This window comes from Eulemur rufifrons, chromosome 20, assembly GCF_041146395.1.
Source record: "Eulemur rufifrons isolate Redbay chromosome 20, OSU_ERuf_1, whole genome shotgun sequence".
Classification (NCBI taxonomy): Eukaryota; Metazoa; Chordata; class Mammalia; order Primates; family Lemuridae; genus Eulemur; species Eulemur rufifrons.
The window spans coordinates 4,401,413-4,418,697 of NC_091002.1; the positions used below are offsets into that span (position 1 = coordinate 4,401,413).

The 17,285-nt window shown below is 61.3% G+C and overlaps 1 protein-coding gene across 1 annotated transcript in view; it reads left to right on the forward strand.

The window, feature by feature from the left end:
- SORCS2 (sortilin related VPS10 domain containing receptor 2) overlaps nt 1–9,566 on the forward strand; it is a 467,883-nt gene extending 458,317 nt beyond the window's left edge. Inside the window, exons 24-27 of the mRNA XM_069495848.1 lie at nt 1,824–1,941; nt 2,586–2,670; nt 5,581–5,684; nt 8,300–9,566. Of these exons, the coding sequence (XP_069351949.1) occupies nt 1,824–1,941; nt 2,586–2,670; nt 5,581–5,684; nt 8,300–8,364 (372 nt within the window). The 3' untranslated portion in view covers nt 8,365–9,566. The remainder of the gene's footprint in view (nt 1–1,823; nt 1,942–2,585; nt 2,671–5,580; nt 5,685–8,299) is intronic.
- The last annotated feature ends 7,719 nt before the right edge of the window (nt 9,567–17,285 follow it).

Consider the following 17,285-nt stretch of genomic DNA (forward strand, 5'->3'; position numbering starts at 1 on the left):
CCACCGTCAGGAAGAACCGGAGACAGGAACTCAGTGGCGTCTCTGTACGCCAACAGCAGCCTGCCCTCCAGAGAACTCAAGAAAGCAAGCACATCACAGCAGCACCCAAAACATAAAATAAAATACTTAGGCATAAGTTTAACCAAGGAGGTGAGAGACCTGTACACTGAGAAGTATAAAACATAAATGAAAACAATTTGAAGAAGACATAAATAAATGGGAAGAAATCCTGTGTTCTTGCATTGGAAGAATTCATATTATTGAGATGTCTGTACTGCCCAAAGTGATCTACAGATTCGATGCAGTCCCTATCAAAATTCCAATGCCATTTTTCATGAAAACATCCTAAAATTTGTGTGGAACCACAAAAGACCTGGAATAGACAAAGCAATCTCGAGCAAAAAAAAAAAAAGCTAGAGGCCTCACACACCTAATTTCAAAATATACTACAAAGCTATAGTAACCAAAACAGCATGGCACTGGCATAAAAAGAGACACATAGACCAAAGGAACAGAACAGAGAGCCCGGAAGTAACCCTACACATTTACAGTCGGAGGTTAGACAGAGGTGTCAGGAACACACAGTGGGGAAAAGAGAAGCTCCCCAGTGCACGGTGCCGGGAGACTGAATCTTCACAGGCAGGAGAGCAGCATCGCAGCCTCATCTCACTTCATACACGAAAATCCACTCCAGTGAAATAAGGGCTGAAACATAAGACCTGAAACTGTAAAACTACTAGAAGAAAACAGGGGAAAACTTCACGACACTGGTCCAGGGAATGATGTTTTGGATACAACCCCAAAAAGCACAGGCAACACAAGTAAAAATAAGCAAATGGCATAACGTCCAACTAAGAGCCTGTGCGGCCGCGGCAGCGAGGAACGGCGTGGAGAGACAGCTGGGGTGGGAGAAAATGCTTGCAAACCACACCCCCGACAGGGGCGAATGCCCAGAATACATAAGGAACTCAAACGACTCAATAGCAAGAAAACAAGTAACCTGATTAAAAAGTAGGCAAAGGACCTGGAGAGACATTTCTCAGAAGAAGGCACACAAATAGCCAACAGGTATGTGAAGAAATGCTAAACCTGGCTGATCTTCAGAGATGCAAATTAGAGCCACAATATGTCCCCTCACACCTGTTAGAATGGTTGTTAGCAAAAGGACAGAGACGACAAGTGTGGCAAGAGCCAAGTGTCCAAGCCAGCCCAGCCCCTGGATGGTGACGGGTGCTTGGGGACACACGAAGGGATGAGAGGAGGGGGAGAGAGCCCTACTGTGCGCCAGGCACCTCCCGTGTTTGTCGTGTCACACCGACCCTGGAGGAGGGTGCCCATGGTCCCAAGGCTGGCTGCTGTGCGGCCACTGCCCCCCCAGCCGCAGACACCGCCCACCTGCATCCGCCACCCCACAGTGCAGCAGCACCTCCCGGGGTAGCCCTCCCTGAGGCGGAGTCTGATTCATCTGCCCCTCGTGTCCTCTTCTCGGTCTTCCTCCCCTGGGAAGCCTTCCCTGCCCACTGCCGGGGGGCCTCCTGCCGCAGCCCTGCGTGTCCCCAGATTTACGCACCGCAGGGCCTGTCTCTCTTACACCTGTTCCCTGCTGAAACGTGAGCTCTTTGAGGACAGGACCACATCTGGGTCAGCTCTGTGTCCCATCAGTGGTTCTTGGTGAAACTTGGCTGGTGGGTCATTATTCCCATTTTACAGATAAAGACACTGAGGCTCAGGGAGGCTAAGTGTCCCCCCCAGGCCCATGGCTCCAGCCTGTCTGCCCAGCTCTCCCTGAGGACCCGTCCCCACTCCCCACTCTGTGCTTTCAGAGGCTCGCGGCCATCCAGCAGGTGCTGAAGTCACAGAAGATCAGCTTCCTCCTGCAGGGCGGGGTCCGGGTCCTGGTGGCCCTGAGGGACACAGACACAGGTGAGAGCCCTCGGCCTGGCCTGCAGGGCGGGAGGGTGTGCGTCCCAGCCCCAGGACGAGGTGCAGGGCCTTCAGGCGCTGCCTGCACGCTTTCCCTGGTGGGCGCACGCCGCCAAGGAAGCCATTAGTCCCCAGCCAGCTCAGACCCAGGGCCGCGCTCGCCTCTCGCAGACGCACACGGAGCTCTTACCTGAGTTGACACCGATGCTCAGGGTCTCAGATGACCTCTGTCCCCGACCCCTCCCTGGAACTGTCCTCTTAGTCACTTGTGTGTCCTTCCCCTTTGGGGCAGGACTCTTTGCTGCCCCAAAAGCTGAAGAGCTTTGTTCTGCTCTGTGAAGACACCGTGCTCGTTAGATCTGGCAGGTGCGCGCCACGCCTGCGCAGAGATAGACAGGGCGTCGGCCCGCGCTGCAGAAGGAAGGACCGGCACACAGCGGTGTGGCCCCCCAGGAGTCCGGCCCAGGGGCAGGGGTCCTCCAAGGCCGGAGCACAAGCCCCTTGGTCCTTTATGTCCCGCCGTCCCCTCTCAGCGGCACCCGGAGAGCCCACCCCCTGGTGTGAAACATCCTCCGTCCACGGGCCGGGCAGGGTCTGGGCCAGTGTCCACAGCCGTCCGCTAACAGCTGCTTCGCCTGCAGAGTCCCGGCGGCCGGCAGGAGGCGGCGGCGGATACTGGGCCGTGGTGGTGCTGTTTGTCATCGGGCTCTTCGCGGTGGGCGCATTCATCCTCTACAAGTTCAAAAGGCAAGGCCCCCCTGCTGCTGCCCACACCGAGCGGGCTCTGGCGGGGGCTGCACGCGGGCCAGGCCCGGCTCACGTTCATGGGCACGCCTGGAAGGGCCCCCCAAGGCAGTGGCTTCCCCCAGGGCTGGGAAGGAGGTGGTGTGAGTTTGACCTGTGATGGGCTGCGGGGGGGAAGACGCATGCCCACGCAGCCCCTCCCTGGTTCTGCACCTCCTGCGGGTCCCCGGGAGTGACAGCCGCCACCTGCCACCCAACCAGCACCCATGTCCTCCACTCTGCCTGGGCATCTCAGCCGTCACCTCGTGCAGCTCCACCCATCCTCCCCCTCACAGGAGGGACATGGTCCATTTCATAGATGAGAAAACGAAGGCTCAGAGAGGTTAAGTAACTTGACCAAGGTCACACAGCTGACGCAGGCCTGGCCCCGTCTGTGCTTCCTCGGCTCCCGTCCAGCCATTCCCTATGTGCGGCATTTTGTACCAGGCCCTCCAGCGGGAGAGGCTCCAGGGCGTCCGGACAGAGCTGCTCGGGGACACCCGCGGTGGGAGCGGGCGGGGGCTCGTGCCGAGGCTGGTGGGCAGCAGGACGGGGTGCATTTACTGAGGGGGCTTTGGCTCCCCTCCTCCCTCGGAGCCTGGTCCTTATCTGTAAATGGGCTGAGCGGCCGGCCCCGCTGGGAGGAGTCGTGGCCACACGGCAGGGCCGCCAGTCTGAGCTCACCCAGGCTCTGGAGCCGGGAACGGGTAACGGTGACCAGGCGGTGCCCCCAGACTCCTTCCTGCAAACGCAGCCTCCAGACGTGATCCTCCTGCTGGGTCAGCTCCAGGGGCCTCCATCTCCCGATCAGGGTGGCCCTTGAGGACCGCGAAGGAGACGGCTCCCTCAAGCTTTCCTGGTGCTCGTGTGGAGCCGAGGGCCCTGCCCCCCAACCCCGCCCTTTCCCTGGCCCTGGACCCCTCACCCCTCTCTCCCTCTGTCCTTTGTGAACCTCTTGTGTTATAAGCAGTGGTTATGTGTGCACAGCACCCCACGGTGCCAGGGACTGGCCCAGGTGCTGGGGACTCAGGGGGACTGGAAGCATGTCCAGCAGCTTGTTACCTGCCCGGTTACTCGGCCGCACCTGAAGGGGTGGCCTGAGCTGCTCTGGAGCATCTGGAGGGCTCCCTGGGGAGGCAATTTCTGGTGGGAATCCTGAAGGATGAGTAGGAGTTTGCAGGGCAGAGATGAAGCAGGGTCTATGCTGTGGCCTTCCTGGTTTGCAAGCTCGCAGAGGCGCTGGCTGCCGGACAGGTGCCCGCTGGGGCACTTTCCTGCGGGCCAATGAGGCAAGCCCGAGCCGTCTCTGCCCCCAGGGCCTGCACCGAGCACCCTCCACGCTGGCTCACAAGGACCCTGTTCAGCCGCAGGACAGCGGTAGAGGACAGAGTCGGTCCCAGAGACCTGGGCCTCGCCCCTGCCCTGCGCCAACTGGCTCTGAGGCTCTGAGCCTCAGTTTCCTCATCTGTAAAAGGGGCCTCAGAAGGAGCAGGGCTGGGGTGAGCCGAGGACGAAGAGAAGGAAGAGGAGGGGAGGACGAGGGAGGGCGGAGAGCGGAGAGGAGCAGAACCGCAGGTCCCGCAGGCGTCCCCTGTGCCTTCTCTGCATCATCGCCCTACAAAGTTGATCTGGACTCGCAGGCCCTCGCAGGCGCGGGGTCCCAGCGTCCCCACGCTGTGGGAGAGGACGGTGGGAGGCGCCTGTCCCAGGCAGGGCCGCGTGGGAGGCGAACGCTGGCGCTGTCCTCACCCTGTCTCTCGCCCCCTTGAGCGTAGTGTCATCTGGGCTTGGTCCCCGCCCCCCTGGGAAATGCGGGCGGAGGGACCGGGCTGCAGAGTCGCTCGCTGCCCCGGGAGGGGAAGGCGGCTTGGCCAGGCAAGGTGGGAAGCAGGGAGGGGAGACCACAGCAGGGACGGACTCTGGTCTCTGTAGGTATCTTTCTCCCCACCCTCAGGCCACCGAGGGCCAGACTGTGGCATCCACAAATGCCCCAGGCTTCTTGCACCTGTGTAAAGAGCCCTGTATGTCCTGGCCCCAACTCACGCCCGGTGGGTGGGAGGAGGAGAGTGGGGGCCTTGAGGGGCCTAGAAGGTGTCCGGAGAGAGGCAAGGGTGCCAGTGGCCGGCCCAGTGCCAGCACACGCAGGCTTCGCACTGAGTCAGTTCGTGCCTGTGTCACCATGGAAATGGGGGGAGCACAGTTATGGGGCAAGCGTGTCCCCACAGCTCCAGGCCCACCTAGGGCAGCACAGAGAAACTGTCCTGAGGCCTCAGGCCCTCGCAGCCTGGGCCCAGTGGCAGTGCGGCAGTCAGCACAGGCTGGGCTGGCTTCGTAACAAACAGCCCCACATCTCAGAAGCATTGGACTAACTCGGGTCCTGCGCTCAGTCCCAGGGGAGGCAGAGGAGCCATGCCTGCCACCTCCCTTTCCTCTGGCCCCTGGAGGGGAAGAGAATTGAGAACAGCGTGACCCTGGGAAGCCCAGACAGGGCTCAGCAGGCGCCTCTCAGAGCGGGCCAGCCTTGCACGTGGTGTGGGAATGTGCACCAATGCAGTCAAGGTCGCCGGGTGTGGCGGAGATAAAGGAGAGTATGAGGCCCTCTCCCTCCCTGGGGCCAGTTATAAGAGGAGATGGACAAGTAGACAGTGATCACCAGTTGTCAGGACAGAGGGAAATCCAGGGCTGAGAGAGCACAAACCAGGGAGGGCTTCCTGGAGGAGGTGGCTTTGCATGGAGGGCAGGAGACAGACTCGGGCTTGGTGCAGGTGCCTCTGGAGCAGACTTGCACCAGGCCCCGACCCCACTGAGGTTTTGGAGCAGGAGGGCTGGGTGGCTGCCCTGAGCTAAGTGCCCTGCCCCCACCCCATCCCACAGGAAACGCCCAGGCAGGACCGTGTACGCCCAGATGCACAACGAGAAGGAACAGGAAATGACAAGCCCAGTGGGCCACGGCGAGGACGTCCAGAGCGCCATCCAGGGTGAGGGGTTTGTAGATGACCATCTCGACTTGCAGAGTCTAGGTAATGCCCGCCCAGAAGCCCACCCCATCCTCCCGCAGGCCACCCACCCAGCTGCCTGGGGCCATCAGGGGCTCGGGACACCAGGCCAGGCAGACCGGTTGCATTCCCTCCATAGGATGCGGGTGATGGGATCCCCCAGGGCCACCTGAAGGGACTACTTCAGGGACCTTGTGGTAGCTGAGGGCACTGTGTCTGGCAACAACTAAACAGCCCAGTGCAGCCCCACCGAGGCAGGGAAAGCATGGAAACAGGGCTGGCTTCCCCGAGGCTACTGGGGCCTTTTCCCCACAGCCAACCCTGCTGCTCATGGCAACGATGACTCAGTGAGCATCTCACACGTGGACATACAGCACAGCACTTTACAGTTTGCACAGCATTTTCATTGGCACGATCACACTCACTCCCAGCCATGCACAGTGGGAGAGGACAGCGAGTTGTCCGTGGCTGCACGACAAACCACTCATCTCAGTGGTGTGTCACTATCATTTGTGGCCATTTTCTCTCACGGTTTCTGGGGATCGACTGGGCTCAGCCGAGCGGTTCTCTCTGGTGGCTCCTGACGTTGCGGTCAATGGCTGGGTTTGCAGTGGTCTCAGAGGCCTCCTCACGCAGGTATCTGGCAATTAGCGCAGGTAGTCGGTTACCCTCGCACCGGGGGCTATCACCAGAACACCCAATGCAGCTTGGGCTTCCTCCCAACATGGCAGCCGCGTTCAGAGAGCAAGTGGAGAGAGAGCAGCAGCCAGGCAGGGGCTGCCTCCCCTTCATGACCTGGCCTCGGAGTCGGGCCCTGTCACTTGCTTCTGGCTCTGTAGGTCTGTCCCTGTGCAAGGGGATGGGAACCAACTCTGCCCTTGGTGGGGAAGGCCAGGCCACACTGCATGCGGAGCATGAGGCAATCCAGCACAATGGGCACTACCACTCTTCCTCTGAAAAAGTAGGGAAACTGAGGCCTGGGAGGTTCTGAAACTTGCTGGCAGAGCCACGGCACCTGCCCTGCCCCTGCGTCAGGCAGCACAGCCAGTGGCTGGGCTGTGGGGGTGCCTTCCATGGTGGTCTCGGCTCCGCAGCCAGGAGGCAGGCTCTCTTCCAGAGATGAGGAAATCGAGGCACAGAGGGATCAACCATCCTTGCTAAGGTCCAGCTAGGGGGGAGCTGGAACTCCCATCTAGGCAGGCCCCCCAGAGCTCTGACCTTTGCCCTGCGATTCCTGTCTGCACCTGGCTCTGGGGGGGACACTGGCTCCCACCGAGCAGAGTCCGGTGCGCAGGAAGCTCCACAAGAGCCCTGCCACAGCCAGCCGCAGTCATCGTCAGACGGCTTCAAAGGCCACTCCTGTCCTGCACCCACACGCCCCCAGGACTGTGCAGAGTGGGAATCACTGTCCTCACATTTTAAAGTATCGAAAGGGACAGAGAGGTGAGCTGCTCACCCGGGGCCACACAAGCTGACAGTGTCTGGCCTTGGATCCAGCCCCAGGTGGGCCTGACATCAAAACCTATGACCTTCGCTCTCCCCTGAGAGTGGTTGCGGAGCTGAACGGAACTGGCTGGTCACTCCTCCTCCCGCCCTCCCCGGCCACGCTGGGGGCCCCTGGTGTCCACACAGTGGCCAATCACCCCCATGTCCACCGGCCAGGCGTGTTCCTCACTGTGGGATGCATCTGCAGCCTGAGGGAGCAGCAAGAACCACAGCTGTCATTTGCCCAGCGCTGTCTGACCCCCGTGAGGCTTTGTGTCCATTCTACAGACGGGAAAGCTGAGGTCTTCACCTTAGCAGACCAGGGGTGAAGCCGGGGTGGACCAGGTCTTCGGCTCGCAGCCTGTGCGCCCCCGGGCTGGGTGAGCGTCCTGCGCCCCAGGACTCCCCACCGTCAGCCCCACAAGAAGGAGGTGGCACACCCTGCGAGGACCCAGGCCTTCCCCAGTGGACAGGGGTGCAGGCCCCCAGGAAGACGGGCCGGCTCCCCGGCCTCATACAGCTCCTTGTTTTCGAGCCCCTGAGGAATAGCAGCAGCGTGCAGCACTAGGTTGTTTTAGCCAAGCCCTGGTGTGCGCAGGCGCCGCCCAAGCGCCGTGGGTGCCCCACAGACAGTCCTTCCCAGGCGCCACTGCCGCCCTTAAGCTTGAGACGCTGAAGCCCAGGCCCAGCCCCTAAAAAGCCCCCAGGACTCCTGCTCACCCCTTGCCGCTGATGTCACTGTGCCCCTCTCTCCTGCTCGCGCCTCCCGGGCCTCGCCACGCCGCGCCCTGCAGCACCCACTGCCAGGACGGGGCGAAGCCTCAGCCCCTCCCGTGCCCCCTTGCTGCCGATGCTGGGGGTCCCCGTGCAGGTCAGTGGGCACATCGGGGGCTGGCCTGGGCCTCACCTCACAGGCCTTCCCTCGGGGTCCACTGCTCGCAACGGCACCGGGAGAGCCCACTCCTCAGTCACCACCTGCACCTGGCACGGGCTGAGCGGCCCCAGGGATGCCCCTGCACACTGGCTGAGACCACTACACATCCCGCGTGGCCCTGTCTCCCCGCACCCCAGCCCAGGGTGTCTGCTTACGGCACATCTCTCCTGTTTCCTAGGCAACCACTCTGGCGTGGTCCTGAGCATCAACTCCCGCGAGATGCACAGCTACCTGGTGAGCTGATGGCCAGACCCGCCCACACTCCTCTCCGTCGTTCCACCCCCCGTGGAGGGCACACAGCCACGAGCGAAGCCGGCGGCTGGACCGACATCCCCTCAGAAACCTGCGGAAAAGCCCCCTCCTCCAGCTGTCCCCATGCCAGGCGACAGGCACTCCTCCCTCTGGTCAATCCAAGCCCGCCCGGGCCCACGGGACCCCCTGGAGCACAGCCAAACTCTGCCCCTCTGGGGTGCCAGGCTCACCTTGGGGACACCAGGCCCACCTCGGGCAGGCTCTGCCCTGGCTGCGCCACGTGCTGTCGCCCGGCCCAAGGCCTGGCCTGACTTCGGGCCGAGGTCGGGCCATCCTGGAGCCTGGGCGGGGAGCCCGCCCGCTGCCCCCGCTGCAAGAACCGCCACCCACTCAGACACTTGGCACTGCGGCACCTGTCCCTGCAGGGCGCCTGGGCCCTTCCGGACTTTGTTTCCCTCGTCCCTCCACCCTCCCTCTGGGAGCGGCCTCCAAAGCCCAGGACGCCTTGAGCCAGGCTCTCCTGTCACCACCCTCCGGGGCCTGCTGTCCCACCTCCCGTGAAAGTGCAGACCTGTAAATACCTCTCTAGGTAGCTGGCTGGGGGGTTGGGGCGCTCAACTTTCTGTTTCTGTGGCCAGGCGGTGGCATCTGGGTTGCTTCGCCAGAGCCCCCTTCTCGGGAGCCCCTTTCCCGAATGCCCAGGGCGCCCTCCAGACCCAGACGCCCCTGGTCTCCCCGCGGCTGGGGGAGGGGCAGGCGCAGGGACCCAGCACTGCAGGTCCCGGCTCCGCCAGCAGGGGGCGCCCCTGGGGCTTTTCCCACCCAATGGCCCTTCCCCACCCTGGAAGGAGACAGTAGCCCCCAGAAGGGTGGGCAGGTGGGGCAGCCCCCAGACGCGCCTCCTTGTCGCCTGAGGTCCTATGAGGAGACCAGGCCAGCAGGGGTTAGGATGGCACAGCTGGAAGTGCTGTCAGGAGCACGCCCCTCATTTAGAAGAAGGGGAAACTGAGGCCCAGGGAGAGGAGTGACTTTCCCAAGGTCACAGCAAGACGGTAGCAGAGGTGTCCCCAGAACCAGCCCTCTGCTCCCCAGCGCAGTGCAAGGTCCACTCACCCAGTTTGCCTAGAATCAGGGATGCTAGTGTACGTCCAGACAGGGACCCGGGGGGAGCTCACCTTTTGCCTTGAAACGGGAAGTCAGCACTTCCCTCCCCCTCCCCTCCCCCTCCCCCCTCACCCTCCCCTCCCTTCCCCTTCCCCTCCCCTCCTCCCAGCAGGGCTCTTGGTAGCCCTGGCTTCTCTCTCAGAGGTGGGGAACGCTGGAGTCCAGGCTGGTGACTGGCTGGCCAGGGAATCTGAGTGAAGGTGTGACGTTCTCCTGTGCACCATGTTGGAGCTTAGGGGGCCTTAACCCATTTTCCCCAGAAGAGAAGCAGGACCCATTAGTGGAGGGGCCCAGGATGAGCCCTGGCACCCACAGCAGTGCCGCAAGGAGGAGGCACTCCATCTCTGTTGAGTGAGTGACCCATGGGGTCCAGGTGGGGACTTCTAGACCACAGGGACAAAGGGAGTCACTCGAGCCACACAGCCAAGGTTAGGGTTAGGGTTAGGATTAGCGTCACTTGAGCCACACAGCCAAGGTTAGGATTAGGGTTAGGGGTACGGTTAGGATTAGAGTCACTCGAGCCACACAGCCAAGGTTAGGGTGGGTTAGGGTTAAGGTTAGGGTTAGGATTAGAGCCACTTGGGCCACACAACCAGGGTTAGGGTTAGGGTTAGCAGAGGGTAGAGGTGTCTCAGCTGGACCCAAATCTCTCTCCCCGCCCTGCCTGCCCACCAGCTGGGGCTCCTGGACCACCTCCTCCAGAGGTCGCCCTGCAAGTTGTCCTCAAGGTCTTCCTGGGGACAGGGCATCTGGGGACATGGGGCTGGCAGGGCCACTGCCAGTGAGAAACTGTGACTCTCCGGGACCTTTGCCACATCCGCCACTCACTTGCTGGCAGTCTCCAAAGGCACATGTGCAGAGATGGGCCTCCCACTGGCCACCCCACCCAGCACCTGTCCCTTAGCTGGTCACCACCGCCAGCAAGTGCCAGACACACAGGGACAGACTGTGGCACAGTCCGGGCCCCAGGCCCAAGGGCAGCACAGGGTCCCTGGAGCGGCCTTCCTCCACCCTCTTTAGCCTCACCAGTGCCTGCGGGAACCAGCTGGGGGTCTCTGACCTTCCCTGACCACGCGAGTGAATGCGCTCAGCTGTTTGGGTAGGGTTTTTTCTTTAGTTACTTGTGGTTTTCTTGTATTTTATGTTATTATTTCTATTAAGAACATGTTGGGTGTGTGGATCCGAGAACCTGGGAATGTGGTGGCATCCAACATAACCCAATTCGCCCCGTCTGCATATCCGCATAGATCGACCGTAGGCTGCGTGTTTACCTGGTCGTGGGCCTGGAGTTCCGTATATGTGGCGTCCAGGTGTATCCCCAGGCACCTGGAGTCAGAGGCCACCGGTGTTGGCGCCTTGTCACGGGATCGGGCCGCGCACGCACTGGTACATGCACATAACAGCGGCGGTGCGTTCTTTCTTATTTTTCCTTTTTAAAAATCAATAAATCATTTGTGATGCTTTTAACAAAGATTAAATGAATATGATCAGCTTTTGCCTTATTATGAAGATATTTTTCAACATTTACCTAAATGTGTGCACACACAGGCCTCTAGAATTTTGGTCCCTGGAGGCAATGTGTCCAAGGACCCGTGAGAGGAACAAGGAGCAGTTCCTGACACTTTGGGGCAGGCTGCAAATGACATTCACCTTCACGGTAACCCCAGCACCCGCCTGCTTTGGGCACCTGCGCGAGTGGGCGCCTCGTCCCCAGAGGCAGCACCGGTCCCGCAGCCACACCCGTTTGCCGGGAGAGAGGCTGAGGCCGGGCGTGGCGCTGCCCCGCGGGGACGGGACTTCCCTCTGTGCAGTGGGCGGACCCTTCCATCCCTGCGTTCACGCTCCCTGGTGGCCGGGTGTCCACTGCTTTTCTGAAATTGCAACTGTGATACCCGGTGAAGAACAATCTTGTCTCCTTACTCTCACCCTACACGGCTGGCGGCGGAGATGGACGAACACGCTCACAGACGCGCGTGTGTTTGCTGAGTGGCTCCCAACCGTGTCCAGAGTGAAATGAGGCCGCCGTTGCCGGTGGGCTGGCCAGGGCTCAGAGCTGGGGGTCTCGCCGTCCCGGTGAGTGTCTGCTCCACGAGCAGGACGCCCGGCCTCGCTTGTGAACTTGCCCGTGAACGTATTCTAAGTGGGCGAACAGAACACGGCATTCTTCTCACGCCCAGAGCGACGACAGCTCTGTAACTGCCTCTGGCAGGAGTCAGCCCGGGGCGGGGCTCGGGTGGGGGTGAGGTAGACCCCGGAGGCGGGGCAGAGCCACACCCCTGCACATGCACAGGCCTCCTCCTCAGGGCTGTGACACCTCCTTGTCTTCATCAACGTCCTCAATCCTTCCCGCCAGATCTCACGCTCCTGCGAACTCGTGCCAGGCCCTGGGTGGGCGCTGGGCGTGGGGCAGCGAACGCATGAGACCAGGCCCTGGACCTGGCGGGAGCCCCAGGCCGGGGGAGGTGGACGATGACCAACACCTCAACCAGGGAGCCCAGGGCCCCCAGCCTGGCGCAGGTGCTGGGAACCCCCGTGCGGAGAGGGAGGGAGGGCGTGCAAGGGCGGCGCGGGCGTGCGGAGTGACAGCGCGAGCGCACGGTGCTCCTGGGAGAGCGGCAGCAGCTGACCCACCTCTCCCTCACTCCAGCCGGCAGGACTCGGGGGCTTGCGAATTCCTCGGCCACCATTTGACAACTTGAATTCCCGCTCCAGTGTGCCGGCTCTGCGGAGCGTCTCCTCCCTGGGAAAAGGCCAATGGGTGTGATAACGTGCTTCTCGGCCCCACGTCAACACGTCTGGAGCCTGTGCTGTGCCCACCCGGTGACTGGCGGCGGGACCCGCCTCCTGACAGCACCGCCCAGAGAGCCCAGCGGCTTCCTCCAGCCTCCCGGGTCCCGTCTCTCGGCCACACCCGACCATCGGCTGAGAACACCCCTAGCCCAGACGCCGGGTTCCTCAGGGTGCACGTCCCCCTCGCTGCAGAGGGAGGGCCACCTGCTCGGCACAGGGGTGCTCGGCTCCTAGGCCCCTTGTTAAGTGGGGCGCGTGGCACTGGGCAGGGACCAGCCTCGCACGTGGGCGCAGCAGACCTGCAGGCGGGAGCAGCTGGATGGAAATCGCCGCCAGCCCGAGCTCAGCTGCGACACGAGCCGCAAGACGCGCCCACCGCCGGCTGAGGGCGTCTCCGGCATCTCTCCGTCCCAGCACACCCAGATTTCCTTAGACAGGAACACACTGCACCAGCCTCGGGCTGCTGGAATGAATGCCAATTGCTGTGTTTCCACCAGGACTCAGTGGCAATGGCTTGTCCCAGCCGTCCCCAGCCTCTCCTGGGCCTGGCATGAGCCTCCTTTCGGCAGCCCTCAGCCTGCACGGCCGGGAGCCTGCGGCCAAGTAAGCTCAGATTTGCCAATCCCAGGCTCTAAGCAGCGCCAGCCCAGGCGTGTTAATAACGTGCGCCCATAACCCACTGGCGTTTGCATACGTGGTGATTTGATTGTTAATCACAGCTGGCGCCGGCTCTCCCGCGCCCCTGCTGGGGCGCGCCCTGGCTCGGCGCTGGGAGGGCGTCCGCAGTGTACATTATGGCCCCAACGCTCTGGGAAGGATCCAGCTAGCGCTCGGCCTTCGGAGGTGAGGGAGAGACTGTGCCAGCCAGCCCCGTGCTGCGGGGCCGAGGGTGACGGCCACCATGAGGGCCGCCTCAGTCTCTGCCGTGAGCCAGGCTGGGCGGGGGGCGCTCTCCACGCACCTCCATAAACCCTCCTGGTGGCAACTCCATGAAGTCGATGCCACCACCCCTCCAGCAGTCAAGGGAACTGAGGCTCAGAATCCTTGGCCCGCCCAGGGGCCTCTGCCGGCGCGGGCGCGGGGAGATGGGCGGCCGCCACGGGCAGGGCAGGGCAAGGGACGTGATCTGGTCGACCTTTATAAAGCGTCAAGAGGGGAAGCTGGTGACCAGGGAGGAGCCCATCTGCGAGGCCGTCCTGAGAGCCGTGGGCCGGCTGGGGACATAGTTTTAAGATGGAGCCGCGGGACTCACTGTTGGCTTGAAAGAGAGACGTCCAGGACGTCACCGGGCGCACCTGAAAACCAGGTGGTCAGAGGCACCACGGGAGGTGGGGAGAGGCAGGGCTTGGGGGGCAGAGTCAGGCGGGAAGGTAAAAGTCCCTAAGACTGACGTGCCTGTGGGCCGTCTCGGAGGGGCAGCGTCCCCACAGCCGGGTGCGAGCTTGGCCCTTAGCAGGACAGGCCCCAGCTGGGCCGGAGCAGCCGGGAGAAGGGTGTGGAGTCCGGGGAGCTGGGGAAACGCTGAGACGCAGGCGGCTGCGGGGAGCTGACCCCGCCAGACAGAGGCCTTGGGGGTGGGTGGGGACATCGTGGAGGTGAGGGAGAGGACAGCCACTGTGCAGGGTCGTGCTGTCACGAACGTTCTTGTGACTCAGGAGCAGAGAAGTGGGGCAGCGGCTGGGAACGTGAGACGGGGCAGATGGGACCGAGCAGACGGAGGTGGAGAGACAGGAGGTGCCGCGGGAAAGGAGGCGCGTCCCAGAGGGAGGCCTCCTTGAGGGGCGAGCGGGACAGAGCCCCGCGCACGCGCAGAGGGGCTGGGCCAGCTGGAAGCAGGGACCTCGTCCTTCAAGCAGGGGCCCACGGAAGCACCCGGGTGGTAGCGTTCCGGCTGATCCGTGTTCTCAGGGAAGGATGAAGTAAGGTCACTGCTGACGGGGAGGCGGGGAGGGGCTGAGCGGAGAAAGAGAAGGTGTGAAGTGGGTGCACCGAGGACACAAACAAAACTGCCAGCAGGCGAAGGCCCCCCCGGAGACCTGGGCCACAGAGTCTAACGAAGCCTTTCCGTCCAGCTGTTTCTCCCAGCCTCCGTCCAGGACCCAGGTACAGGGCAGGTAGGTGTCCTCGGGTCGCAAATGCTGCAGCAGCTCCCGACTTGCTGGCATCCTCGCGTGACCTCTCGGGGCCCTGCTCGGGCTGCACGGCCATCCCAGAGAACCCTTCGTCTTAGATCACACGCCCCCCCCCCCCCACCCCTTAAGCCAGAGGTCAGGTCTCACCCGTGGCAGCTGGGAAGCAGAACTCTGCTTCCAAAGGACAGGAAAAGGCAAGACAGCCAGTGCACCAACAGACAGCCCCACACGTCCCCGCGTTTGGGACAAGGAACAACCACAGAATGCACGGGTTTAACAGTGGGCCATGGCGTCCGGGACGAGCCCCCCTCAACTCTGCAGGCAGACACGTGGCCGCAGCCTACTGGGACCCGTGGTCTGTCTGGGACTGTGCCCCTCGGCTGCCCTCGGAGAAATGCAGAAGAGAAGGATTTCGTCAGCCTCTGAGAATGCAGGACCGGCCGTGAACAGGAAGGTGCGGGGTCTGGAGGGAGCTCCCCCATTCAAGGATAAGTAACTGGGACAAAAACAACCACAGCCCCGGGGGCCTGGGGAGGGGGCCGGAAAACAATCCCACGGTCTAAGGCGTTGGATGGTTGCCCTGTGGATGCAGAGAAAGGGCATATTGTGTGGATGAGAGTTTATTAAAGGAAGCTGGAGAGAATTTTTAGAAACTGTGCATTTTGTCTTGACATACAATGCAAGGAAACACACCCTCTGTGAAACAAGGCGGTCAAGTCTGCGGGCTGAGCAGAAAAGAACGTTATTGAAGTAGATGAGCAAGGACAGTCAAAATGGATGCGCAGAATTAAAGTCTGCACGGCAGATGAAGAGTGGACGGAGGATGACACAAAACTGTCACCACCTAGGTGACAGATTCGTAGGAATAGGACAGATTAAATATCCCTAAAAATAGCACAGGAATGAAGAGTAGAGAAAATAGAAGACACGGGAGAGACTGAGTGAGCTCAGCGTGGAACTGGGGTTCCCTGGGCTACACGGACACAGACTCAGTCTGCAGACCAAGGGGCTCACACAGTCCCAGGCAAAAGTCCATCCTGTAAAGAACTTCTGAATTTGAAAGATAAAGATGAAAAAAAGTCCTACAAGTGTCTGAGCAGAATACACAGCACACTTACGAGGCGGATCACAGGGGTGGCTGGAGTTTCTCAGCGGGTCTGAACCCGGGAGACGACCATGGAGGGATTGCTACAAGTATCGATGGGAAGAGTCTGTGGCTCAGTTTCAGTCCGGGCATCTATTATTCACTTGTAAAGGAAACAGGAGGAGGCTCTAACATTTCTAAGAATTCAAAAATGTATGATGCATGCACCTTTCAAGACAGGAAAGACCTCAAAGATATCCTCTTACCCACAGGAGTGCTTTGGAAGCAAGCCCGCCAAGAACGGCTGGTTTGGGGGCATCAACACCACTCAACAGTATTCATCCAACTACACGTGAAAATAAAATAGAGTAGAAAGTTAAAAATCCCTGGGCACAGCCCTGAAACCAAAGGTTTAGTGTCTGTTTTGAGACAACTGCAAGATGAGACTCTGGTCATTAAATTGGCCCCAGGTGGCTTCTGTTTATGTTTCATGACCAGGAGTCCCCAGAAGGCGACCCCACTTTGCTGGGCGTGTGTTTTGCGCTCCATGCCCCACGCTGCGTCACCTGTTTTCAACCCAGCACTGCCTCGGCCTCCTTCAAGTTCTCTTAACGCACAGGAGGAGAACTGTATTTCCCGGACCCAACTGCCCCTGCATTTCAGGAGTAGCAGCTGCCGAGCGAGAGGCACCAAGCGGTTCCCAAGTGGACTGGAGGGAGGGCCGTGCTCACGGGAGGCGGTTACAGGCAGGCGTGGGGACAGGGGCAGAGCTGGAGCAGCTCCCAGGACAGCCCTTTACAGCCACCTGCTTTGGGTCATAGCCTGAACCAGTCCCTGGGAGCTTCCAGGAGGTTCCTGAGACCCACAGCAAGTTCTGGTTGACCCACAGGCTCTTCCTGGCCACCCTCCACCGGGGACTGCCTACGCCTGCGACCCTTCGTTAATCCTCCCTAACTCGGAATATCTAGAGCAGCTTCTGTGCTCCTGACCAAGCCTGACTGCCACAGTACGAGGGCCGTGGGACGTCTGTGTCTCCCTGAGGTTTCTAGAGAATCTGCAAGTCTCTCCTCACCAGACCCACCGGCATCGTGTCGTGGGCGCGGCCGTCAGCACCGACCTGCAGCCAAGGAGGAGCTCCTGCCGGGCGGGCAGTTTGCGGTGGCATCGTTACCAGCAGGAAGAAAAAGGCATTCGCCTTTCACCGGCTTGTCTGCACACCGGGCACTGGGAGCTTGCTCATTTCAGAGGAATCAGCCACATCTGAAATGGCAGCTACCACCGTAATCAGCGCTTCCTAAATTCACAGGCCCAACGTGTCACCAGGAAAGTCCTGCCGCCGATGGAGGCGTAACAGGAGTGCCCACCCCTGCCGCCTGCCGGGCTTGCGCTTCTCCCGATGAGGAAATACTGCTTCTCTCACTGTTTTAACGGGAAGAGGGCTTTTCAGGGGCTCTCAGGGTGGCCCTTCCTGCCACGCTAGTCCCACGGGGAAACAGCAGGGGGGCTCTGCCCGTCACCAAGCGTGTCCCACCTGCACGCTCAGGCGTGGCGGGATCCAGCCCGGCGGGTTTGGTCACATGCCAGACCCACCGTAACAGACAGGGAGCCAACTTCAGCACTACTCCGACCGCTGCCAGCGTGCCCTGAGGGTGGGCACAAGGCCTGTGCCTCAGGTCAGAGGCAGTGTCCCTGAGTCCCCCGGAGTGTGAGGAGTTTTCCTCCCTCGGGGCACAGTCACCCCA